This window comes from Dermacentor andersoni, chromosome 2, assembly GCF_023375885.2.
Source record: "Dermacentor andersoni chromosome 2, qqDerAnde1_hic_scaffold, whole genome shotgun sequence".
Taxonomy (NCBI): domain Eukaryota; kingdom Metazoa; phylum Arthropoda; class Arachnida; order Ixodida; family Ixodidae; genus Dermacentor; species Dermacentor andersoni.
Window position 1 is genome coordinate 241,427,423 of NC_092815.1, and position 26,244 is coordinate 241,453,666.

Consider the following 26,244-nt stretch of genomic DNA (forward strand, 5'->3'; position numbering starts at 1 on the left):
AGGCCGCAATCAAGTGGACTACCCACGTGTACCTGCTTGACCAGCACCACGCTCTTATATAATTTGACGTTGCACGGCTGTGCTAGAAGAAATTAATATTTTTTTTTTTGCATATGCCGTGGTCTCTAGACGTTTGCACTCAACTGTGCATGTTCGATATGTGGTACATGCCACAGATCTCGGTGGCTCAATTATAATCGCTGTATCTTTGCGAAAACTGCATGATCTATGATTCGTGTATGTTGCGTGAGTTGAAAGAAATGTAGTACTCCTATCGCGGATTTTTTTGGATAAGGTAGTGAAAGACAAAAAAAAAAGCCCTCTGTGACGAAGCACCCATAATTAGTTTTTGAGCTGGCTAGCACAAAACAATAAGGAATCGTCTGGAACAGCGCTTTACTGTTACTCGCAGATGGCGACGTCAAGGCCGCATGCACACCTGTTATCAAGAGACCGCATGGCGTGATTCGACTCTATGCGCTTCTGGCCAAGCGCTTCTTTTGGCTGTCACGCTCTTACTTCGTCATCGTTGCGGGCTGGTTTTTACCGGTGTTCATATTTTCCTTTGCCATCTATGTCACGTCCACCAAACTCTTCACGGCAAGAAGCCAAATGCGCTCGAAGTGAGTTTACTTAATCTTCATTATGCGTCTGCATATGTGGACAAAGTTTCGCGTTGGGAATTGCAAGAACGCATCACGCATCACAAAAGCGACGGAATACCAGGAGAATTTGTCTATTGTGCTCAAATATTTGGTGATTTACGAGCTCAAACCGCACCAAGTCTTAGATAAGCGGCATGTTCAAGCTACAGCACTGTAGCCTCGTGCCTACTGTCTCTTTTCCTCCTTTTGAAATATAAAGATTCCTTTAAATTTAACTCTGATTATGCGGCGGCTCTCCGTAGTGAGAAATCCATATACATTTTGACCATTGGGGATCATTTAACGTGCACTCAGTGTATAGTAGACGGGTTCTTTACTATTTCACCCCCATCAAAATGCGGCCGCCGGGGCCCGGTATTGACCCTGTGATCTCGTGTTTAGCAGTGTAATACTATAGCCACTACGCCACGATGGTAGGTGTATTCAGTACAAATACTTTCTACAGACATAGCACCATTCTAAACTTAGACACCTCGTAACGAAAGCCCGAGCCACGGGCCTTACTTACTAAAGGTTATTTCTGAAACAAAAATTTCTTAGCCTTTGCCGCACTATGATGCCCCTTTCTAACCGTTATCGACTTGCTACGAGCACACTCCGCGTATGCACCATGACGCTAGGTGGAAGCTAAGAAGCATAGAAACCCGATATCCTAATCAGTTTATTGCAAAGCATTCTTCTCGGAATCCAGCCAGCTTTTGGTGTGTGTCTCGCTGTTCTTATGGTCTGATTCCTGACATAGTGCAGTCTAAAAATATGCCACTGGGGCCATTCGGTATGTGAAAGCGGGGCCATTCGGTACGTGTCACTGGGTAGGTGTCACTGTAATCAGTGGGTGTGCGTCCGTGGAGCCATTGGTTATGTGTCACTGGGTATATTCTCTTTTGGCCACTACCTTTTACTGGGTTTGTTTTACTGGGTATGTGCCACTGTGGCTTCTGAGTATGTGAGACTAGGTATGCACTGCTTTTTAACAAACCTCTTTGACTGCCACGGGCATTTGGAACTTGATGTGTGCGACTGGAGCCGGTTTGATGTGCCGCTAGGTGTGGAGACGCCCACAAATGGGCGCGGTCCACTGGGTATGTGTAACCGGCTGTGTGCCACTGGGTTCACTCGGTATGCGCCACTGTGTGCATACTGAGTGGACCCAGTGGCGTACCGCAATTCAATCAACCTATTTCACGCCAACTTGGACAACGGGGTGTGTGCCACTGGGTGTGTGCCACTGGGAATGTTGCACTAGGTATGTGCCATTGAGTCCACTGGGTATAAGCCTCTGCCTAAGTGGCCTTGTTCAAACGAAGCTATTTGATGCCCATAGTCATGCACAACTGGAGGCGCTGTGTCACTGGGTCAGAAGAAGAAGAAGCAGCGCCTAGCAGTGCAGACGTGGAAGCATCGGCTTCGTTTTTTTCCAAGCTCCGCTGGCCAATTTCGAGAGTACAGCGAAAAGAAGCAAGTCACTGGATCCGCGAAGCGACGGCGAATGAACTGACATCAAGATTCGTGGTGGGGCTTGCATTTTCACAGTTTTACGGGACCTTTTCTGCTCCTACACGCCGAGTTAAGCTTAGTGGAGCTAAGCTTATTAAGGAGTAGGGCCTTTGTTGGCCTACTAAGCCCACCTGCCAGTAGACATGGCGGATACAAACATGGTAGATGAAGGTTTTGATAGAAATGAAGGAAACAATGCTGAGGACGACTTCGGTTGGCAAGTGGTGGCTGGCCGACGATCACGAACTACCAGAAAGGCTGTGGATGAGGAGACCACATTGACCATATAATCAACGAGAGCATGGCGTCAAGGGAACCGCTGTCGGTGGAATCGTTAAGAATTGGGTAATCAAAGCTTCGAGGATGCCTCAACTGCCTGAGGAGCATAGTAAGATCATTATACGACCTCGTGGAGGACTCACTTTGAACAAAGTGAGCACCACCGCGATTGGTATCGCAGTAATCTAGGCGTCAGGCCTAACGGAAGAGCAGGCCCGGAAAGGTGTTGTCTACCAAATTCGCTCAAAATATCATGGTAGACAGCACCCCTAAGCCCGAACATGCGGCGAAGTACGTTAGGATCAAGTCCTTCGAGATATTGGAAGCGGAATACGAGGTAAATGCATACGAAGCGGCACCACATACCACGTACAAAGGTGTCATCCCAAGAGTGAACATTAGAGACTCGCAAGCTATGATAAGAAATATCGTGCATGACTTGAACCCGCTTGCGCTGGCTGCCAAGCGCATCAAGACGTCGGGATCGGTCATTGTACTTTTCGATGCACTCACAGTGCCCAATTTTGACAGATATGGATGCACACTAGTGAGATGCTACCTTTATAGGAAAGAATTTGACGTCTGCTTCACCTGCGGAAGTGTAGGGCACCGCTCCGAGGTGTGTCTAACACATGACTGTTCAGTGCAGGGGATGTAGAACTCACAACCCAGGAGATGAACATGTATGTTTACCTAAGTGTAAATTTTGTGAAGGCGATCACTCTACCGGTGACAAGTTTTGCAAGCAAAGATTCCAAATCCCTTACGTCGTGCGACTTCGTCGAAGAGCGCTCAACAGGGCTCGGTCTTCAACAAGAGCGCCGTCGGAGGTGCAGCAGCTGGCACCCAACCATCGCCCTGAGGACAGGGAACACTCACGCTCCAGGAGTCGTACCAGATTCAGGCATCGTTCACTATCCAGGGAGAGAAGCCGCTCCAAGTTAAGGGAAGAGCAGGTGCGCTTCGTGCGAAGGGGCTCAACACCTGGTGAGAACAAAACGCCGGGAACCACCTGGGCCAAAGTGAAAGGTACTGTGAGGCTTGCTGCGTGAGTCTCAGTCGCTGTGGCTGGTGACGATGATGCCAGAATAGAGAAAATAATTAAAGAAGTAACTTCCTTAAAGAAAGCTAATGAACAATAGATCAGGAAAGTAGTAGAACTTCGTAAAAAAGAGCAGTCGACGCCTGCTACAATAGAGATAGATAGACCTGTAAGTAAAAGCAGCGATTCAGGGGAATCCAGCTCCCCTGCCCCTAAACAGAGGGCGGTGAGCTCCGAGGATGATTCAGTCTTTTCAGCCCTCAGTGAAATAAAAGAGGCCATTAAAGCGATAAGACAGACGGTAAGAACGATTTACTTGAAAGTGGAGAAATTGTGGAAATGGAGGTTAGCGGCAGAGAAAAGACTGGAACATTGAGGCGCGAGGGGATGAAGATGATGAGTATCTGCCATCGGAGGCGGATAGTGTAAAATCAATTCCTAGAATGTCGGGAGCCATCACAAAGAGGAAAATAGCGGGCAATAGAAAGGCATACTCAACTAATAGCAATGTGCAGTAATCATTGATTTAACGCGAGGCAATGGAATTCTCGTGGGTTCCAACACAAGAAAGCAGCACTGCGACGGGTGATCCGGTCGCTGAGGTCAGGCCGAAGGGAATTATGCTGTAGGAAACCTTAGCGGACATAATTATGCTTAGTGGGTACAAAGCGACATGTAGAGACAATGTAATGGGGAGAGGGTTGGCGACCTTCATCTGCAAAAAGTTGCTATATGTTCAGCATGATATTCATCTTAGACATGCCAGGTTTGAATTTATTTTAGTTGAGATAATACTTAAAAGGAACAGAGGCAAGGCGCAAAACTTTTTCTGCTTGAATATTTACAGCAGTCCTAACGACATGAGACAGTTGTTTAGAGCATTCCTCAAAAAGGTGCTTTCGGTTGCAAAAAACTCCCCGCTCATTATCGGAGTGGACTTTAATGCGCCCTATCACACATGGAGATACACTTCGAACACAAAGAAGGGAAAGGAGCTATCAAGTCTCGCCATGGATCTGGGATTGTGCTTGATTACCGATCCAGTGTATCGCCCCGTTGTCGCACGTCCGCAAGCAGAGACTCAACAACAGATCTCACTTTTGTAAGCCACTCAAGAGGAGCTAATTGCGAAAATTCAAACACAGATCTCGGCAGCGATCATTAAATCATAGACATAACCATAGATATAGAGAGACACGAAACTAGAATTTTCAAATTCACTGATTGGTATCAGTTCAGGAAAATCAGGGCGAACAGAAGGAAAGTGGGGCCTTTAGATGCCAAGAAAGAGCCCTTTCAGACATGGGTCAATCAGCTCAGAGAGGACGTCAAAAAGGCCACTAAAGAAATCAGGACAGAGCAAAACATTGAGGCTATGGATAGCAGGCTGGCGCATCTGATTGAGGCCAAACAGGCTATAGCACAGAGATGGAAAACACAAAGACTTAACAGAAGGCTAGGGAAAAATAGTGCAATTAAACAGAAAAATTGATGAACACTCGAAGACCCTCGTGAAGCAACAGTGCGATGAGATTTGTAACTCGGCTGATGGTAGACTCAAACATAGAAGTACCTGGAACCTCCTCAAGTACTTGCTCAACGAGAATAAAACAAGGTCAAGCAAGAGAACAGCAACAGCTAAGTTGGTTCATCAGGAAAGCCAAGATAAAACCCAGGGAGAAATTGTGAATATACTCGCAGCCAAAGATCTCCCACTTAAACAACCAAACGAAGGAGACGAGAGCCTCGAATACATGGGAGGCATATGTGAAGAAATTGACCGGGTCTTCATTGAGAGTGAAGTCAGGGCGGCTCTTCACAGTCTTAATGGTAGATCGGCGGCTCGACCTGACGGAATAACTAAGAATATATTAAGAAATCTACATGATGAATCAATCTCTTATCTAACTGAACACTTCAATGAATGCTGGAGAAAAGGGGTGTACTCAGAGGAATGGAGGGTGGCCAATACGATCCTCCCATACAACTTAATCGGCTTTCATCCCGGGCTGTGAACTCAGGATGCTATGCTACTGATAAACACCAACTTATACAGGCCAGTCCAGCGCATAGTAAAGCTCTTTTGGGATTGGTTGTGGAAAAAGCATTTGATCGTACCAAGCATAAGGTAATGCTTGACGTTCTCTCGGAGATGGGGTTAGCTAAGAGACTTTTTAACGCAATTAAGGACTTTAGTAGAAACAGAACTGCACAATTCATGCGGGGAGAGCTTAAATCAGATGCTAAGAATTTGGGAAATAGAGGAACTCCACAAGGGGCTGTGCTCTCTCCCATGCTATTCAATTTAGCAATGTCCAAGGTTGGAAGTAATTTGGAGAAAATTTTGGGTATACATTATGTGCTATACGCCGATGACCTAACCATATGAAGTGCCATAGGTAATGTAGGACAGGCAGATACCAAATTACAAGAAACTTTATATGTTGTAGAAACACACTGAAAGACATGTGGTTGAAATGCTCGGCAGCCAAATCGGATATCTTGGTCATTAAAGGTCGCAGAAAAGGTCGTAAACCAAGAGGTTACATTCCGGAAGATGAGCCAAGACTGTGCTTATGCACTCATGAAGGATCCGCAATCAGGCTAGTTGAAAAAAATTAGGGTTCTTGGGTATCGCATAGACGGAAACAATGTTAACTATAGAAAATTATAAGATATCCCGAATAAAACAGATGAAGTCATTAGGTTACTCAGGGGAATTACGAATAGACACAGAGGCTCACGGAAACAGAGCGCTTTGAAGCTAAAACACGCCTTCGCTCTCTGTCACTTCACTTATGTGGCTGGATTATTTAAATGGAAGCTGGCAGACCTTAACAAAATTCATGTGATGCTCAGGAAGCTTGTTAAAGTAGCCTTAGGAATACCGAGTAACGCAGCAACCGACAAACTCATGAGTCTCATCATCATGATCATGATCATGATCATCATCAGCATTATCATCAGCATCATCAACCTGGCTACGCCCACTGCAGGGCAAAGGCCTCTCCCATACTACTACAACTACACCGGTCATGTGCTAATTGTGCTAAACTCATGAGTCTAGGGCTGCACAACACAATGGAAGAAATCGCGGCGGCCCAACAGCTGGCACAATACAATATATTGACAAAAACACAAGGTGGCAGGAACATGTTAGAGGCAATATCTGTAGAACTGAATAGATCAAGAAGACCAACAGAGGCTGAAGTATAAGGACTGAAGTTAGGAATAAGATCACTATCAACCTTCTCCCCAGAAACATGCATCCAGGATTAATTATCAAAAGGAGAGAGGCAAGAGCTAAAAAACTCTTGCAGGAAATAGAGCAGCACAACCAACTGGTAGCTATAGTTGATGCTGCCTGGGTGAAAGGTAAAGAAGCATACAAGACCATTGTATCGAATTCTCGAGGGAAGGTGAGAGACGCTATCACTATTTTTACCAAGGACCGCAATTGTTCTAGCCATCAGGAGTAAGAAGTTAACCTGCATTTACAGTGATTGAAAAGCCGTTATCAAGGGTTTTGATGAAGGCTTCGTAGCTGGAGTTGCAGCTGAACTTTTTGAAAACATCGGGATTATGAGAACTGAAATCTGATGGTTTCCTGCGCATATCGGGAAAGTGGACCAGACTCGGGTAAGCCTCAATGAGGTCGCTCATGACTTGACATGAGGACTTGCTAACTGTGGCAGTCACAACCTAGCCGTTCACCATCAAGCAGGGGAATATAGAGATGATTTAATAGCTTAAAATGACATTACCAAACTATACTATCTAGGAGGCAGGCAATTCCCATTGGCACATTCAAAACTGAACAGTGCTCAGGAAGTCTCACTGCTGCGCTTATAGGGAATAGGTACACATCCCACGTCGTACCACACTAAAAATATATACAGAGAGGGAGATTAGCATAGACTGTAACGATTCTAATGGCATCATTGAAATAAGACATATGCTGGCGGGGTGTCTCGAGACTCTACCCAACCTCGTGGAACAATGGATGCAGTTGAAAAAAAAACGGATTCGAAGCCCATTGTTTCAAGACCAACGCACGCACTGAGGCCACTTGGTACACGCCGCTAGTTGTGTGTCACTGGGTATGTGCCACTGCGTACGTTCTGCTATTCAAATGAATCCCTTTAATGCCCGCAGCCATGCACAACTGGGTCTGTGCCAGTGGGGCTACTTGGGATGTGGCGCTAGTTATGTGCCACTGGGTATGTGTCACTGCATACGTGCCGCTCTTCAAATGAATCTGGCATTTCTGAAAGTCAAGCAGTGCGTTCGTAACAGTTATATCACTCTTTGACGGCGTTACAGCAGGCTGAGTTTCAAGAGCTAAGGTAGTCCTTTAAAACAAGTCTCAGACTCTCCTTGTTCATTGAAGGTAGGAACGGTACCTTTAGTGAAGGGGTCATCAGCCGTAAACCAGGTGGCACTTGGAACGCTCCATAGAACATCAGGTGTGCTGAAGTCTTCCAGTGGCCCGTCATGTTGTTCGTAATTTGCTTTGTAGCCTTCGATGGTGGTCCGTCTCTCGTTGAACGTGACTTTGTTCTTCTCCGCAGATTATTGCTTTTGACTGTGCCAATAAAAAGATTTGACTAGGGGAGTTGAGGTAGAACCTATTTATTACTACATTCTTACTGCTAACCGCGTCTTCTTCTCTCCCTCATTACCCCGCTGGCGATGTGGATCGCAACAACTGATATTCGCTTTTACCTTTGTACGAGCCATTCATCACTAGCATGTCACTGATCTTTTATAAAAACATGTACATGCTTGTCTTCAATAGATTTTTTCCTAAGCGAGGCTTGTGCCACAGTCTTGTACTCACAAGATAGCAGAACATTCAAGAAGGTCTCCAAGGACATCAAAAGTGTGTGGGCAGCGATGATGAGAGAAGAAATACAAGCGCACCTTTCGAACAAGAATATTCAATAGAAGTTTATTCTAGAACAAGACCCCTGGCGGGGATGATTCTGGGTATGGCTGATTTGTTAATTGAATACTGCGTTGAAAAAGTGCTCAGACAAAAATTTTTGAAACTCTGAAGAGTTGCCGTGGAAGTAATGATTAATTCCTGACCACTAACGTGCGTCCAGAGTAAATTTTTACAGCCTAGCCCGCATACCACAAGATATTGCCTGATAGCAAAAAACCCACCGTGCTCTCACCGAAAAATACCCATTTAGACTGCGAAGTAAAGTGAGAACCAACTGCACTTCGACGTCGGGGGAAATATGGTGAACTGCTACCCAAAAAAATTCACCAACGCTTACGATACTCCCTAACAGAAAATTTGAGCGCATACCTATATGTGTTTTCATTTGCGATATATTGGATGGCACGGACAACCTGTCTCGTGCGTCATGTTGCAAACGAAGCGAAGTGTTGCGCGACTGCCTGATAATCTAGAGATCGTAAGAGACAGTGCTTGGGTGATGCATGGGCGCTGTACACAGCAGCAGCCGCAGACAGACCTCCTCGACGACGCGCACTACTCTGGCGCCATCTCGTAGCCATCGTCACCGCACTACGCTTTTGTTCTCACGCTTTCACCATACTTTCCTACTCCGCTTTCCGCGCTTGGCTCCGCTTTCCTCTTCGCGTCTTTTATCCGCCGCGGAGCTCCGCGTTCACTCTTTCATCCTTCGCTATGCTCGTTCACTCGTTTACGCCGACGCTCGCCGCAGGAACGGGCGCCTAGGAGCTGCGCATTAAAACTTTGGACAAGGTGTCGCCGTGAATACTTGCAAGAACGTCGTTCGGCCTACCTAATGAAAAAGACCACGATTGTCGCCATCGAGATCGGAAACTTACACTTCATTAACGAAGAAACATACCGACACAACAGTGGAAGATTGATAAAGTCGTCGAACTTCTCTGGGATCGACGGAAAGGTGCCTTCATACAATGTGTTCGTTCACCTTGCGGAGCAGTCTTACGACGGCAGACCCAGTTTCTCTACCACATGGAGACTCCCGTTGCACACACGAATGAGAACAGAAGTCCCTGAGGCCACAGGCATGGTTCAGTACTATCGGGCCGGGAACCTGTTGAAAATCCTATTCATGGACCAAAAGAGGAAGGGATCATGTGGAAAGAGCAGCGCCGATGGAACATAGCTATCCGGCACAAGCTTCCTCTGGGTTTTTCGACGCTTGGAACTATGAACATTCGGCTCCATCTCTAACCGCTTCGCTTCATGTTCTTCAGCGTCGACATTTGCAACTAGGTGTACGAAACAGGGGCCAGGTATGTTCCAGTGATTGTGTGCCATTGGGTGTGCTCTACTGTGTATGTGCCCCAGGTATGTGACCCAGTGGCATTGGGTATGTGCCCCTGCGTATTTCCCTCTGATCAATAAACCACTTTGAATTTGGGCGTGGGAGAAGTTGGCCACTCGGTATGTGCCACTATGTATGTACCACTGGGCGTGTTCTACTGGTTATGTCCCAGCAGCTGTGTGCCACTGGATCCACTAGCTATCTTCCACTGTGTAGGTGCCACCGTTCAGTGAACCGCTTTGATGCCAACTTGAGCAGTTGTAACTTGTTGTGTGCCACAAGGGCATCAACTTGGTGTGTGCCACTGGGCGTGTTCCACTGGGTATGTGCCATCGGCCCTGTGCCACTGGGTCCACTCAGCATGTGCCACTGTGTGTGTACCGCTCTCTAATGTACCACGTTGACGCCAACCTGGGCATTTGCAAGTAGGCGTGTGCCAACTGGGGCCACTTAGTATGTGCCACTAGGTCTGTGCCACTGGGCGTGTTCTACTGGGTGAGTGCCACCGGCTGTGTGCCACTGCGTACGTGTCCCCTTCATTCTCGGGGGGGGGGGGGGGGAGGTGCGGGGAAAACCTCGACACTTAAAGACGCGTAGCACGTCATTTGAGTGGTGGGAGGTACAGCTAACCGGCGATGCCCTGGCGGGACAAGAAGCTCTCGTCCAGCAAGTACCTCGAGCTGCTATGGTCAGTGGAGTCCTGGAATGGGGACACCACCCGCATGACCTAAAGTGCAACGACCTCGATGGTCTAAATAAATGGTTTCTCTCTCTCTCTTTCTGTCATTTTGATGACAAGTTGGGTCACTGTGTATGTGTCAATAGGTGTGCGCCGCTCTTCAATGAAGGCCTTTGATGGCAACTTGGGTAACCAGGTACGGTCCACTGGGAATTGAATGTCTCCGACGATGACAGGAAAAACAAACACGTCAAAAGGTTTCTTCAAGGACAGCAACCTCAGGCTTTGGCAGGCTGCGCCACAAATGCACCGGGTTTTTGCTGCTTTTTAATAAACGTCTTGCAAGCTAACGGTTTATCGAGCTGCGCCATGAATGCTCTGGGTATTTGCTGCTCTTTAAGGAACCTCTCGTCAACTTTGGTCACTGTGAATGTGCTGCTTCGTGTGCGGCCAGCGAGGGAACAATTCCCTTTTTCCTCGTTTTTAAAGCGAAGCTTTCTTTACCTCTTCTCCCAACTTTCCGCGCACTGTTGTGATGGTCTTGCCGCGTGTGCTGCTGGGTTTCTCGCAACACCACCAGATGGCGCTTGCATCCTGGTTACAGGCGGGTACCGAAATAGAGCAGCAGCTCCCAGGTTTATTTTATGCGGACGACATTTTGTTGCTAGCTAACAAGCAAAGTGATTTGCAGCGCCTGGCTAATATCTGTGGGCAGGAAGGCAACAATTTAGGTTTGAAATTTAGTGTTAGAAAATCAGGTGTTATGGTATTCAATTAAAACAGTGAACAGACAGTGGAGATACAGGGCCAGGAAATACATCGAGTAACAGAATATAAATACTTTGCTATGTGGATATACGAAGGCCATAGATATATGGACACACAGGAAAAAACAATACCAGTGAAGGGGAAGAGAAATGCAGCCATAATGAAGCACAGAGTGCGATGGGGATACAATAGGTACGAGGTCCTCCGAGGTCAGTGGAAAGGTGTAATGGTTCCAGGACTTACTTTTGGAAATGCGGTTGTATGCTTTAAATCAGGGGTGCAATCAGGACTCGCTGGGAACCAAAGGTCAGTGGGTCGCCTCGCATTGGGTGCTCACGGGAAGACTACAAATGAAGCTGTGCAGGATGATATGGGCTGGACTAGTTTTGAAATGAGGAGTGCTCGCAGTAAAATTGAGTATGAAGAACGGCTGAGGAATATAGAAGAAAGTAAATGGGCTGGGAGAGTGTTCACGTATCTGTATAGGAAAAACATTGATTCACAGTGGAGGAAAAAAACTAGGAAGCTTACCAAGCAAGTGTGTGGCCTGTAGGGTGGGCAACACAGCAACAAAGAAGGTCAAGCGGAAAGTCAGAAAAGCTGAAATAATCTCATGGGTGGCGGTAATGGAAAAGAAACCTGCCATGAGTAACTACATAAGAGGAAAAAACGAAATAAGGAAGGAAACAATTTATGATAACTCAAAGGGACGCTCATTACTTTTCAACGCGACATCGGGATTCCGTAGAACACGCACCTATAGAGCGAGATATAAGAAGAAGCATGTGCTTGCTGTGGTAAAGCTAGAGAAACCATGGAGCATGTTTTATTACAATGTGAAGACGTCTACCCAGCGGTCGATTTAGGCACCACTGGCCTCCTTGAAGCCCTTGAGTTCAGCGGGAGCAGTGGAAAAATTATTGTCCGTAATAGACATTAGTAAGAGGCGATTGGAGGATTGGTGGAAGACGAGTAGGGAAACGAGAAGAAACAGAGACGTACAAAAGAACATTTCGCAATAGGGGATCATAAAATTCGAGTGTGGTAGTACATAGCGTTTTGTTTTCCTTTTTATTGTTTACCTAGGTAGAACGATAGGCAGTATAATAGCAAGAGCTTGGTGGCGCAACCCACCGCCCCGTTCCAAAGGGAACGCTCATAACATCCATCCATCCCATTGTCGAGCATACCACTGGGTTTCTTGCAACACTACCAGATGACGCTCGCCTCCGCGCATCCCGGCCGGCGCCGCTGCGGCAGTGTTTCACAGTTTGTACGTATGACACGTGCTGTGCTTGCTTTCCTATGGGACAGAAATACACGTCGTGGCCTATGCAAGTCCCGTACTTGGGCTGTGGTAGTCTAAACGTTACAACCGTCCATAGCCTGAAGAGTGCGCTTCAAGCTGGTGACCCCACAATGTGCTGGCCACGTGTGCTGAAGGAGCACGTAAACACGAGCCAGCAAGATGGCTCCGAAACATTCACTCAGCGTCGAGGACATCAGGCCGGGAAGAAGTGTCGCGCGGAACAGTAGTATCTTCGCTACACAGCGAAATGTGCTGCAGACCGCGAATGCATGTTTACAATGTATACAGAGATTTATATTGTCACGTACGGGTTTGTTCTGCTGTGCACAAAATGACGTTGGCGGGTGAAGCGGAGATTGAAGGGTCTCTGTTACCCTGGTCACTGAGTTCCACTCTTTTAAATGTGTACTGTAAATACATATATTTTCTCCCCGTAATATTTTGGTGGACGTGCGGGGTAATCTAGGCACAAGCCGACCCTGGATCTTAGCAGCGGGCGTCACATCGGTTCCGCTGTTATGGCTACTGACGCTGCCTCCGCCGCTCAGACACCAGAGGAAGTAGTGCTAACCCAGCTACGTCACCCGGGAATCTTCATCGGCACTTGCAAGGCCGACGTCGAAGACTGGCTGACGTCGTATGAGCGCGTCGGTAAGCACAACAAGTGGGATGCCCCACTTTTGCTGGCCAACGTGATAATTTACTTAGGAGGAACCGCGAAGGTATGATTCGAGACGCACAAAGCCGACGTTAGAAGCTGGGACTCCTGCAAAGAAAAGCTACGCGATCTTTTTGGAAGACCTGTGGGACGTCAAATGGAGGCCAAGCAAAAGTTAGCGTCTCGTGCCCAGACATCAACCGAATCGTAGGTCGCGTATATTCAAGACGTTCTGGCTCTCTGCCGTAAAGAGGACACGGACATGCTGGAGGCCGATAAGGTCAGACGCATCTTGAAGGGCAGCGCGTTCAACCTCCTGCTTTGCAGGAACTGCTCAACCGTCGAGTCCATCATTAAGGAATGCCGGAATTTTGAGCAAGCGAAGAGCAAACGCATCGTACAACACTTCGACCGACTTCCGAATACGGCTGCCACTTCCTCCTGCAACGACCCTCCGGCGTCACATCCGCCTACAACGCCAAGCTTAGCACAGGTCATCCGTCGCGAACTTGAGGCTATGGCTCCAAGTTCTCACTGTCCCCATACGCATGACAACATGACCACCTCGCTCATTCAAGCTGTTGTCCGCCAAGAAATTGCAAACATGAACATCCAGTCTGCCCTCCACCCACGTCCCACCCCTACCGCTCCTGTCATTGCCTCTGCTGCCCCTCAACAGTCGTTCCCGAATTGATATCGGAACCCCTCTGAGTGGCGAACGGCGGATGACAGGCCAATTTGCTTTGCTTGATCCCGGGTCGGTTACATCTCCCGCCACTGCCGTAGTAGCCGCTGGTGCTCCTCACCTCGACCATATGCTGATCGCCGCTTCGACCAAGACCCTCGGCTTCTGTGGCCCCTCTCTGAACCGTACCATGCCGGCCTTCTGTCTCGGGAAAACACCACTAGCCACTCGCCCTCGCTGCAACGCCGTCAATCCCGTCCACCTACACCTCAACGTCCCTCGGCCCCATCCTACGCGGGCGGCTTCTCGGGAAACTGAACAATGCAGCCCCCGGAGGTGAGGCTGCATTGACGACTCAGACTGCAACCTCTGCTGACCCCTGCTTCTCGACCGAACCTTGTTGATTTTTTCCTTTATGATGTGCCCATTCAAGCGCTCATCGATAATGGCGCTCAGGTGTCGGTTATGCGATCAGATCTTCGTAGCCGTCTCCTTAAAGTCTTGACACCTGCCCAGTCTCCTGCTGTCTGAGTAGCTAATGGCCGTACAACAACCGTGATGGGAATGTGCGCCACCCGGGTTACCATTGCCCGCCATCCAGTGTTAGTCCTGTTCATTGTACCTGCCGAGTGTCCACACGAAGATTCTTAAAAGTGACTTTGTAACTGCCCATTCAGCACTTATTGATTGTGCAACCGGCACCCTTCGCCTTGAATTGGCCCATTAATTTGCCGACCCGACCTACGACCACAAGTCCCGCCTTCGTTCCACTAAATTTGTTCGGCTACAACTTGATGCTGCGACTTACGTCCTCATGTCGCCTTCTCCACCACTTCGAGATGGTCTTTACGTGGTTTCCCCACTTTGCGACGTCCTCCTGGCACGTAAAATAGCACTACCAAGTTCAATTGTAAGTCTTGCCAACAGTCGAGCGTGGCTTCCTCTTGTGATCTTTGGTTCGTCTCTGCAAGTGCTTCCTGCGGGTGTATCTCTCGCTTTGCTATGCCCTTTGGAAGACTGTGGAGTAGCTGCTCTTACGCCCGAACCACGATTCGACACTGCTGCAGCTTCTGCCCCTCCTGCTTCACGCAACGACAAGTTCACGCCAATGATTGCTACTCATCTACAACCTGCTTATGCCGACGCCCTACGCCGCATTCTGATGTCCTATGAAGGCATCTTTGATTTGGGCAATCACCCGCTAGGTCGAACCCGTGCCGTGACCCATCCAATCCACACTGGTGACACTCTTCCTATACACCGGAGGCCTTACCGTGTGTGTGCGGCTGAACGCCAGGTGATTCGAACGGAAGAGGACAAAATGCTCTCCAAAGATATTATCGAGCCTTGCTGCAGTCCGAGGGCGTCATCTGGTTAAAATGGAGCTTTTGTATCGATTACCGTCACCTTAATAAGATTACCAAAAAGGACGTGTATCCGCTTCCGCGTATTGATGACGCGCTGGACTGCTTACACGGTGCCAGTTATGTTTCGTCAATTTATTTGCGCTCTGGCTGCTGGCAAATCGCAGTGGATGAAGGAGATCGCAAAAAGAACGCCTTCGTCACCCCAGATGGTCTCTACCAATTTAATGTGATGCCTTTCGGACTGTGTAATACTTCTGCTACCTTCGGGCGCATGACGGACTTTTCTGCGCAGATTCAAATGGACCGCATGCCTCTGCTACCTTGACGAAGTCATTGTATTTTCACGGACGTTTGAGAGCCACCTCCACCGACTCTCAGCTATCCTTGCTGTTTTTCAACGAGCTGGCCTAGAACTCAATTCTGCAAAAGGCCATTTCGGCCACCGCCAAATACGAGTACTTGGTGACTTAGTTGATGCTGCTGGCGTCCAGCCTGCTCCTGATAAAGTTCGTGTCGTTGGTGAGTTTCCTCTTCAGTGTTCTTCTACCGATGTCCGAAGTGTCCTAGGGCTGTGTTCCTATTTTCAGCGATTTATCCAGAACTTTGCCGAAATCGCTCGTCCTCTCACAGAGCTCCTCAAAAAGGACACTACTTTTCGTTGGGGTCCCGACCAGGCTGCAGCCTTTTCCTTATCAGTTGCTTATCGCTCGCCTTATCAATCCGCTCGCGTTGGGTCATTTTGATCCGCATGCCTACAGTGAAGTTCGCACTGAGCATTGGCGCTATCTTGTCCCAGCGACAGCGGAGCACCCATCGCGCGATCGCGTATGCTAGCCGTCTTCTGTCAGCACCAGAACGCAACTACTCCCTAACAGAACGTGAATGCTTGGCCCTTGTTTGGTCCATTGCTACGTTCTACCTTTACCTGTTCGGTCGACATTTCACCATCGTGACAGACCATCATGCCTTCTGTTGGCTATCGTCACTCAGGGACCCGACAGGCCGTCTTGTCCGATGGGCTTTACGTCTGCAAGAGTGCACCTTTTGCAAGTCCTACAAACCTAGGCGGCTACATAAGGACGCCGACTGCCTCTCCCGCTATACTGCCGACCCACCCGATGGCACCGAAACCGATACAGATACCAGCGTTTTATCGATCTCCGACTTCTCACGCATCGCCGACAAGCAGCGTCGTGACCCATATTCGCGATCCATCATCAAACTCCTTACCTCGGAGCAACAGAACGTTTCCCTCCGTACGTTTGTTCTCCAGGACGGGACTTTATACCGACGCAATATGCATCCACGTGGTGCTGAATTGCTTCTCGTCCTTCCCCAGCATCTGCGCTCGACAATTCTCTCGCAGTTACACAATGTGCCCACCGCTGCTCATTTGGATGTCTCCCGTACGTACGACCATGTGTGCAGGCGATTTTTCTGGCCTGGGCTATATCACTCTGCTCGAAGCTACGTCGCTGCCTGCGAACTTTGCCAACGCCGCAAGAAGCCTTCAATGTCTCCCGTTGGGCACCTTCAGCCTATAGATGTCCCCAGTGAGCCATTTTTTCGTGTCGGCCTGCACCTCCTTGGACCATCTCCAACTTCATCCTCGGGCAACAAGTGGGTGGCCGTTGCGACGGACTATACCACACGCTATGCCATAACGCGGGCCCTCCCTACGAGCTGCGCAACTGATGTGGCCGATTTTTTCCTAATGAAGTGATCCTACATCAAGGTGCCCCACGTCAGCTAATCACAGATAGAAGCCGCTGTTTTCTTTCTAAGGTTGTCGACGACCTTCTCCACTCTTGCTCAACGTTCCGCACGTTCATGACGGCTTACCACCCACAGACAAACGGACTTACCGAGCGTCTCAACCGCACACTCACGGACATGCTTTCCATCTACATGTCCGATGATCACCGGGACTGGGACTGCTCCTTACCCTTAGTTACGTTTGCATACAATTCGTCGCGTCACGATATTACTTGTTATTCTCCATTCTATCTACTGTATGGTCGTGACCCACTCCTGCCCCTTGTCTCGCTGCCCCGAACATAATAATTGAACTACGTACAGTCCCATAATTCAACTAATGTTTAACACTTCTGCCACGATACAATATAATAGTGAGGCAATGATACAACTAAGCCCTCTGAGACATTGTTAACAATGACGCTCAACAACGCCTCAAGCAAACAATGTGTGTTCTCCGGATTACGCCGCAAGGTAACGTGTAACATAAGCTCACTACTCTCGTATTGGACTAAACGCTGAAGAAATTACACATTCGCCGCCAACACCACCGCTACTTATTATCAATCAAACAAACAGCATTCAATGCTCGGCGTACATCGATTCCCAGAGTGCGTGGGATCCGCATATTTTTGTTTCGTCTGGACCACTGATTGGTCTTGATGCGTATGCAGGCCTTCTTTGCTTGAGTGCGATTAAAATTTCACAGGAGCTTCTCGGCTGACGTTCTGGTAATTAACACGTGGAAGGATGTTTGCGCGACGCGCGACATTCTTCACAGCTGGAACCCTGCACCGACAGTGACTACCATGACTGCTACGTTTGCGAAGACGATGGCACAGGCTGGTAGGGTCACCATAGCTGTGTAAAAATTCGCTTCAGAAAGCAAAGTTGTCTAACCCGAGGTCTTAGAATGCAGCTGCCTCTTTCCACCACTCTATGCAATTAGAAAGTGACCACGCATAGACATATTTCGCCACCTGGTGTTCCAATTATGACGCGAAAGGACAGCATACAGTTAATGTGAGTAGAGATTTTTTGAAATCGTATTAGAACTAAGCAAATTAGCATATTTGTAAGTAATTATCGACTACAGTGAAGTATCGCGCGTAGTGATGATATTGCCACGTAGCCTGCATTCAACTACCACACAGATCGCATTGGACGCAGCAAGCTTTGCAACAAAGCAAAACACCGCCAGCGTCCATCAAGACACTTGGTGTGCGCCTGCCTGGCAGCTTGCGCGCGCACGAGCTCCCACCGAAGAGCTGCTCCACCAATGGAAGACGACCGCGTGTGGTTCCACCACGAGAGGCCGCAAGCGGAATTCGAGGACAGTGGCTCGCGGCAGAGGAAGTTTTTGGTCTGCCTTACAGGGCGCCCATCGCGAGGCCAAATAACTACGTACCGACAGCCCACAATGCGGCCCGTATAGTTGACACAAGGCCTCGGGAAAGTGACGCGTGGCGTGATGCCGACCGTAAGCCTCTGTGTTTTCACTGCGGAGAGGCTGGTCATCTGTACCGATTTCGCCCGTATCGTCAAGCCGGTCTTAGAGGATGCCCTATGAATGCACCATGCTCCAAAAACGGTGAAAGACCATCCGATATCGAAGACTACTTATGTACGCGTCAAAGTTTCAGCGAACCTCGCCATCACCACCCGCGGTCGCCATGCCCTATGCGTTACCGATCGCCAAGCCCACGTTCCTCTTCAAGCACAGTTAGGCATCGTTCACCTAGCCCAAAGCAGGAAAACTGAAGCGAGCGACCTGTGGAGGCGAGACCTCTAACAATCAGACATGCGAAGATCCTCCACCGTGGCACCAGGGTGACATCGACGATTGGTTCCAGATAAAGAAGTGCAGCAATGAGAAAATAGCATCAGTGTTGCCTTTGCTTACTGATCGGTACGAGATGAATGCGTTAATTGATACGAGGGCGCATTATTCGGTGCTAAGCTATGAAGTGGCGAGGAAGCAAAAAAAAGTTTTCATGGAGTGGAATGGACCTCACATACGCACAGCAGGTGGTCACCTTATTATGACTCTCGGCAGGTGCACAGCAAGAGTTCAGATGCGAGGATTTACACACGTTGTTGACTTCGTAGTACTTTCAAAATGCTCTAACGGTGTTATACTTGGAATAGATTTTCTGAAGCCTAACGGCGCCGTTATCAACTTGCAGAAGACAAGCGTGTCATTCTCGACCGAACAAGTAATAACTTGGGAAGAATCAGAACCATGTATCACTCCACTGTGAGTCGTCGATGACGATGTAACTGTACCGACACGCTAGCAGTGTAGTAGTTCTCGTCAAAAATGACACATTCAGCGACTACCAAGGTATAGCAGATAGCAACACGAAGCATTTCTTGAACAGGAACGTCTGTGTGGTGCGAGGACTCGTTCACCTCCGTAAAGGGTGCGTAGACATCCTTCTCACGAATTTAGGAAGCGAGTTTCGATACATCGCGAAGGGAACAGCTATCGCTTTCTTCGATGAAGTTTCTGAAACGACAGAATTAGGCAGCCTAGAGCTAGCATCTACGGCTGTGCCGACTAGCCACGACGTCCGCGAGGTAATTACCATCAACCCGAACCTTTTAGGGCTTCTAAAGCAACAGTTACACAGCCTGATGCAGGATTGTGCTGAATGTTTCTCTAGTTCTTCAAAAGTGCGGCGCACGGCTATTGCAAAACACAGGATTATAACAGAGGAGACAACCAGGCCGGTGTGCCAGCATCCTTATCGAGTCTCGCCGAAGGGAAGAAAGATTATCAATAACCAAGTACGCGAAATACTCGATGACGATGTCATTCAGCCTCCCAAGAATCCGTGGGCATCTCCCGTAGTGTTTGTTAAGTAAAAACACAACACACTACGGTTCTGTGTGCACTACCGTAAATTGAACAATGTGACTAAGCAGCACGTGTACCTCCTCCCACGCATCGATGACACGTTAAATCGACTAAGGTGTGCAAAACTTTTCTCCTTTCTCGATCTGAAAAGCGGATATTGGAAAATTGAAGTAGATGAGAGAGACCGCGGGAAGACAGCATTTGTCACCCCGGATGGGCTCTATACATTTAAAGCTCTCCCATTTGGTCTCTGTTCTGCGCCGGCAACGTTTCAGCGCATGACAGATACCATATTTTCCAGTTTAAAATGACAATCTTGCCTAGTACATCTGGATGATGTGGTCATCTTTTTCACAACGTTCAAGGAACACAGAGCGGCTACTGTAAGTGTTAGAGGCAATCCGTTCGGCGAACCTCACGATTAAACTGGAGAAGTGTCAGTTCGCATTTAAAGAACTTCGATTCCTTGGACATGTGATCAGCGCTCAAGGTGTTCGTCCAGATCCCGAAAAGACAGCGGCCGTCGTAAAGTTCTTGACGCCCACAGACAAAAAGTCAGTACGACGCCTTTTGGGTCTGTGCGATTACTATAGACGATTGACGTAGTAGTTCTGCGGAAACCCGCAAGGTGGAGAGCAGTAATGAATGGATGTCTCATTTTCTCTTTAAATTCACTATAGACGATTCGTCAAAAATGTTCCAAAAGCTGCAGAGCCTCTAGCGAAAATGGCAAGAGAAGATGTACCCTTCGTGTGGCAAAGCAAGCACAGAGTGCGTTTGATGAGTTAAGAAGACGCCCGCAAGCGCCTCCAATCCTTGCTCATTTTGACGAGACAGCTGACAGAGAAGTACACACGGACGCTAGTAATTACGGTGTCGGTGCCATCCTGGTCCAGTGGCAAAATGGCGAAGAAAAGGTTATAGCCTGTGCTGGGCGGACCTCATCGAAGGCAGAGATCAACTACACAGCAACCGAAAAGGAATGCCTCGCCTTGATCTGGGCCATAAGTAAATTTCGTCGGTATTTATATGGCAGACCATTGAAAGCAGTCAGCGATTAACATCCGCTTTGCTGGCTGGCGAGCCTCAAGGACACATCTGGAAGACTAGCAAGATGGAGTCTCTGATTGCAAGAGTATGACGTTACGGTCGTATACAGACCTGGAAGAAAGCACACCGATGCCGACTGCTTGTCACGCGCACCAGTAGACGCAGCACTAACAGAGAAAGGCGACTTTCCGGATCCAGGCATTGTCGAAACAACTCAAATCGCGGAACGTCAACGTGCCGACGAAGAATTACTACCACTTAGTAAACACCTCGATAGATTGAACATCCAAGTACCCCGTATGTTTTCTAGAGGCCTGTCAGCGTTCTGCCTCAGAGGAAATGTCCTATACAAAAGAAACTTCAAGCCAAACCGCGAAAAGCTTTTGCTTGTAGTGCCTACAACTATGCACCAAGAAATTTTACAAGCATGTCACGATTAACCCACATCAGGACATCTGGGCATGAGTCGAACATACGCCAGATCTAGTTTAAATTATTATTGGCCCAAATTGTTAGCTTCAGTGCAACGTTATGTGAAGATTTGCCGCGAATGTCAAAGACGAAAATCGCCGTCTGTGAAACCAGCAAGCCTTCTACAGCCTATATATCTGCCAAAAGCACCATTTCAACGAGTTGGAATGGACCTTCTTGGACCCTTCCCTACATCTTCACTTGGGAAAAAAGTGGATCGTGGTGGCTGCAGATTACTTAACCAGATACGCTGAAACAGACTCCCGGTACCAAGGAACGGTGGATGAAGTTGCCAAGTTCTTCGTAAGCGACGTAGTCCTTCGGCATGGCGTTCCAACTGTCGTCAGTGCTGATCGCGGAACAGCCTTCAAAGCGCCACTTATACAATGCTTGATGAAGATGATTCATACGGACCATAGGAAAACTACCGCCTCTCATCCTCAAAGCAATGGTTTAACTGAATGCCTGAATAGAAGTCTCGTGGATATGATCTGTATGTACGTCGATGTTGAGCATAAGATGCGGGATGAAATTTTACCCTACGTCACCTTTACCTATAACACAGCCGTACAAGAAACAACCAGAGTCACACCTTTCAAGCTTGTATACGGCCGTGCAGTTACCACAACGCTGGGTGCTATACTGCCGATAGATGACGATGGTTACCCTCCGGATTTAGAGGAATTCCTACAATGAGCCGAGGAAGCCCGCCAGTTGGCAAGATACCGGAAACGTCGCCGACAATGCATAGACGCAAGGCACGACAAACAGCAACATCGCGAAACGGTATATGAACCGGATGACGAAGTGTGGATATGGGCTCCCGTATGACGGCATGGTCTGTCCGAAAAACTTCTTTGTCGATATTTTGGTCTCTACGAAGCAGTTTGCCGACTTATTGATCTTACATATGAAGTCAAATCTGCTGGACACGAGTGTTCAAGGCAACGCAACCCCATGGAGCGCGTACAGCTTGTGCGCATGAAACCTTATGATAGATAAATAGAAGGAGCACCCAGCAAGACATTCGTGATGCAATTTATCTCATCTGCAACATCTACGCTGTACGATGTTTTCTTACGCTTCGGGACAATGCGCATTAGGAGAGGGGATAGTGCCAAGTAGCCTACATTCAAGTACTACACAGGTCGCTGTGGACACAGCAAGTGTTGCAACAAAGCGAAACACCACCAGAGTCCATCAAGACACGCGCAGTGCGCCTGACTGCCAGCCTGCGTGCGGACGAGCTCCTACCGGGGTGCTACTCAACCAATGGGAAACGACTACGTGTGTTTTTTCATCTAGAAAGGCCGCAAGCGACGTTCGAGGACAGTGGCTCGTGGCAGAAGGCGTTTTTGCTCTGCCTTCGCTGCGCAGGCGACAGAGTGATCTTCTTTAGCTCTGGGCACAAGTTCGCCCATTAATAAACAGTATATTTTTATAAACCTGTGTTGACTAAAGTTGCTACATTGCAATTGATATACCAACAAAACACACCAATGGAATGCTCTAAAATGCAGGAAATGCTCAAGGGTGTTCTATTCGGCCTATTGCGGCATGGGCCCGTTGCCTAATTATTAGACCATAGGGCCCCTGTGCTGTCGGTCCTCTGTTCGAATCGTGCCATGGGGCCATTTTATTTCATAAACATTAAACGAAATGTCACGCTAACCAGTGGTTCCAGAGGCACATTTCTGATCACATTATTAGGCTGCACTATCTCCATGATCAGCCCACGATAAGAGCCTCGAAATATACCTGATTCGGGAAAGTGATGGTAACTCGCTAGGGAAGACTTTTTTAAAAGTAATGGTCACTAAAGACTGGTCTCTTTTGTTTCTTTTTGTGTTTTCATTTGCGGCGCGCAGGTCCATCGACTTACGCTTCTCGAAGCAATTCCCCGAAGCGAGTGTTTTCCTTCAAGCCAATTCGAGCGACTTTACAAAGCACTTCCTTTCGCTGTTGAGGCAGCAAGGCGCCACAGTGGTCCCCATGCAGAATGCCTACCTCAAACTGCGCACCATGGCTGAAGAACACTACGACCAGTACAGCACGACGATTGCCTTCGGCGGCGTCTTCAGTGGCAGCGAGTAGGCCATGCATTGCGGCGCTACAACTGCCAACTTGCCAGTGGAAGCGGATACTTACAATACGTCTCAGAAGGGCCCGTGTATTCCTTCTCTGCGCCTTTTATTTCTTTCGCGGTTGTTTTCTTGTGAAGGAATTTTCGTTTACTGTGTGGTTTCATCCGAAGAGTGCATTTAGAATGCAAAAATAAAAGTAACACCAGAAGACAGAGGCCAAAGATAGCGCCTGAGGTTATATAGGAAGACTGTGGGTGCCAAGTCTCCAGGACACCAACACTTGGCGGGGCGATACTCACTGGAACCAGTGATTTGCGTAAGCTAGGCTCACGGTAGTCCCACTGTGCCATGGGTGGTCTTTTCTTTCAAGATCGGCTGTCCACGGAGTCCCATCTCATCACCCCTGGCACGTGGACACTTCGGCAAGCCCCCTACCCGCAGAACAGTCTGGGTTCCAACATTTGCGACCCCGTTGACAGTTTGGCATCCTGGAGGCACCGCCGAATACTATACTAAATAATGAGAAGCTGTTTACACCTACGTCTTGCGCAAATTTTCTCCCTTGCGGCCTCTGCTGAGGTGCCTCTGTGCTGTTCGTTTAATTGCGCATGTAAATGATCTAATAGGATCGAGTCAGACAGTAGACATAAATTCCTTCCAGCACAAAGAAGCGCGAAAGAAAGAACAGGCGCGTGCAGAGAGGAGAAGAGAGGAGCTCATTTGGAACGTAGCGTAAGGACCTGCTTCTACTTGCTGTAAAAGGCTAGCACTAACGACGTCAAAGAAATTGTGATGGAAATAAAGCGGTTACATTGCAAAAAGGGAGACACTTCGGTGAAGGAAACTAAACCATCATTCACTGCCTATTTTCACCACAGCAAGGAGTAAACTATTACTGATAATTTAGCGTTTTATCTTGCAATAATGGACAACTATCTGGTACCTCTGTTAAGTTATCGAGCAATGAGGCAGTTAATTATGCAACACCGTTTTCCAGATCATGCGGCATGTAGTATGGAGTCATGCCATTCTTGAAAGGCGTTGATGATGTTGAAACTTAGACGAATGGCGCCAATATTCATAGATTATTGAGCTGCCGTAGCTGCGAAACGTGCTAGGTGGTGTGTAGAGTAGCCGAAAGTACGCGGCCATCTGGAGATGTGCAGTAATATTCTTATTGCGCCATTGGCCTTAGTAATTTCGCCGCGAAATCGTTTTCTTTTTCATATTTATAGATACTGTGTATCTGTTTTTTCTTTCAATATGGTAAATAGGGGTACACCGGCTATTCAAAAGCTTCATGGCGCCATCGTCGTGCGTTTATAGAAGAGAAGCGCCTTAAGCAAGCAGCAAGAACGCAATACTCGCCTTACGTGAGTGCGAAATTGCGATAGTTTGCGAATAGGATGGCAAACAGCACACACGATGAAAAAAAAAAAGGAAATAGCAGCCCATGTCTTAAATTTTCCTTCCTTTTGCTGTAGCCTGCGTTGTTCTCCATAATAATCTCACCTATCGCACGCATTGCAGCGCTCAGAGAAATAACGTCCGGAGTGCGCTTATGAGCAATTGAACGCTCGCTTAATTACAGGATTGAATTGTGGTACAGTCCGTACACCCCCGTCAGCAAAGCCGTGGGCCTCAACCTGATCACCACGGTGCTGAACCAGGTCTACTCCGGAGACAATTCTGGCCATATTGTTACTACGCTGAGCGTCTACAACAAAAGCAGGTCTCACGAGTCTTGGCCTTCAGCAGTTGTGCCAGAGCTGGCACGCAACTGGATTTTCTGGAGCCTGCTACCGGTTGTGGCATTCGGATTCCTAACAGCAGCATTCGTGCTGCAGCCATCGTCCGAGAGGCTGAGTGGAGTGAAGGCCCTGCTCTCCCTGTCAGGCACTCCTGTACCGCTCGACCTCTTTGCCAACCTGGTGTTCGACCTGCTTTTCTACGTTGTTCCCACGGGTGCATGCATCGGATTGTACGCCTGGTTCTTCCGGCCGAACAAATTTACAGCAGGTATGCATAGCTCACCGTCAGCGCGGCACCACCCATAGGCCGTAGACATGCTCACATGAGGAGCGATCTAAGCATTTTTTTGGATCGGATGCGAGGTTGCCATCTACGGAAATATATCCTTCTACTCTCTTTCCTAATGCTCACAGCCATACGACGGCACAGAAGATGCAATTTAGGCAATGTAATGCCCACAGTGTTATCTGTATTAATCTGTAGCAAAGCTGTAGGCTATAGTTTTCACCGGAAATGTTTAAAATGTGTTTTACTCGACTATTAGTAGATGTGTTCAGTGAAGCAGCTGTGCAGTTCCTGAACAAATAATCTGACATGGATTACTCGAGGGTTCTCAGTAAGGATGAAAGGAGCGGATGTTAATCTTGCCAATACGCGATGTCCCTCTATAATTCTAGTTGCTCATCTCATACGTTGCTCATACATTGCTCAAATCTAGTTGCTCATACGTAGTCCTACATTCTTGACAATCTTATTTCTTGGAATTTTGGTAATGACAGCCCACAAACAAATGTCATGAAAGAAGACACCGGCAGCGCATGCCTTTTATGTTAAATCTTCTCAGACTTAAATATTGGAAGTACGAAACAATAACAGAAACCTTAAATGATGTCATATTTTTGGCGCGACTGTGAGGTAACTCCGAGATGGGCGAACGCGAGAGCCCGCGTCTCTACCAGAAAGCTCGCCTTCGTGCAGAGCGTTCGCCGCCAGCGTTTCCTGGTAAACATTAAGTTTACATAAGCTGCAG

At 48.1% G+C, this 26,244-nt stretch overlaps 1 protein-coding gene across 3 annotated transcripts in view; it reads left to right on the forward strand.

Moving 5' to 3' along the window:
* Positions 1 to 437: 437 nt before the first annotated feature.
* Positions 438 to 26,244, forward strand: part of LOC129387032 (uncharacterized) — a 177,626-nt gene continuing 151,819 nt past the window's right edge. For 2 of the 3 annotated variants that reach the window (XM_055075683.2, XM_055075682.2), the window contains exons 1-3: positions 438 to 623; positions 23,247 to 23,468; positions 25,054 to 25,481. In XM_055075683.2, the coding sequence (XP_054931658.1) occupies positions 613 to 623; positions 23,247 to 23,468; positions 25,054 to 25,481 (661 nt within the window). In that variant the 5' untranslated portion in view covers positions 438 to 612. The remainder of the gene's footprint in view (positions 624 to 23,246; positions 23,469 to 25,053; positions 25,482 to 26,244) is intronic. The other variant, XM_055075684.2, reaches the window with a different exon arrangement.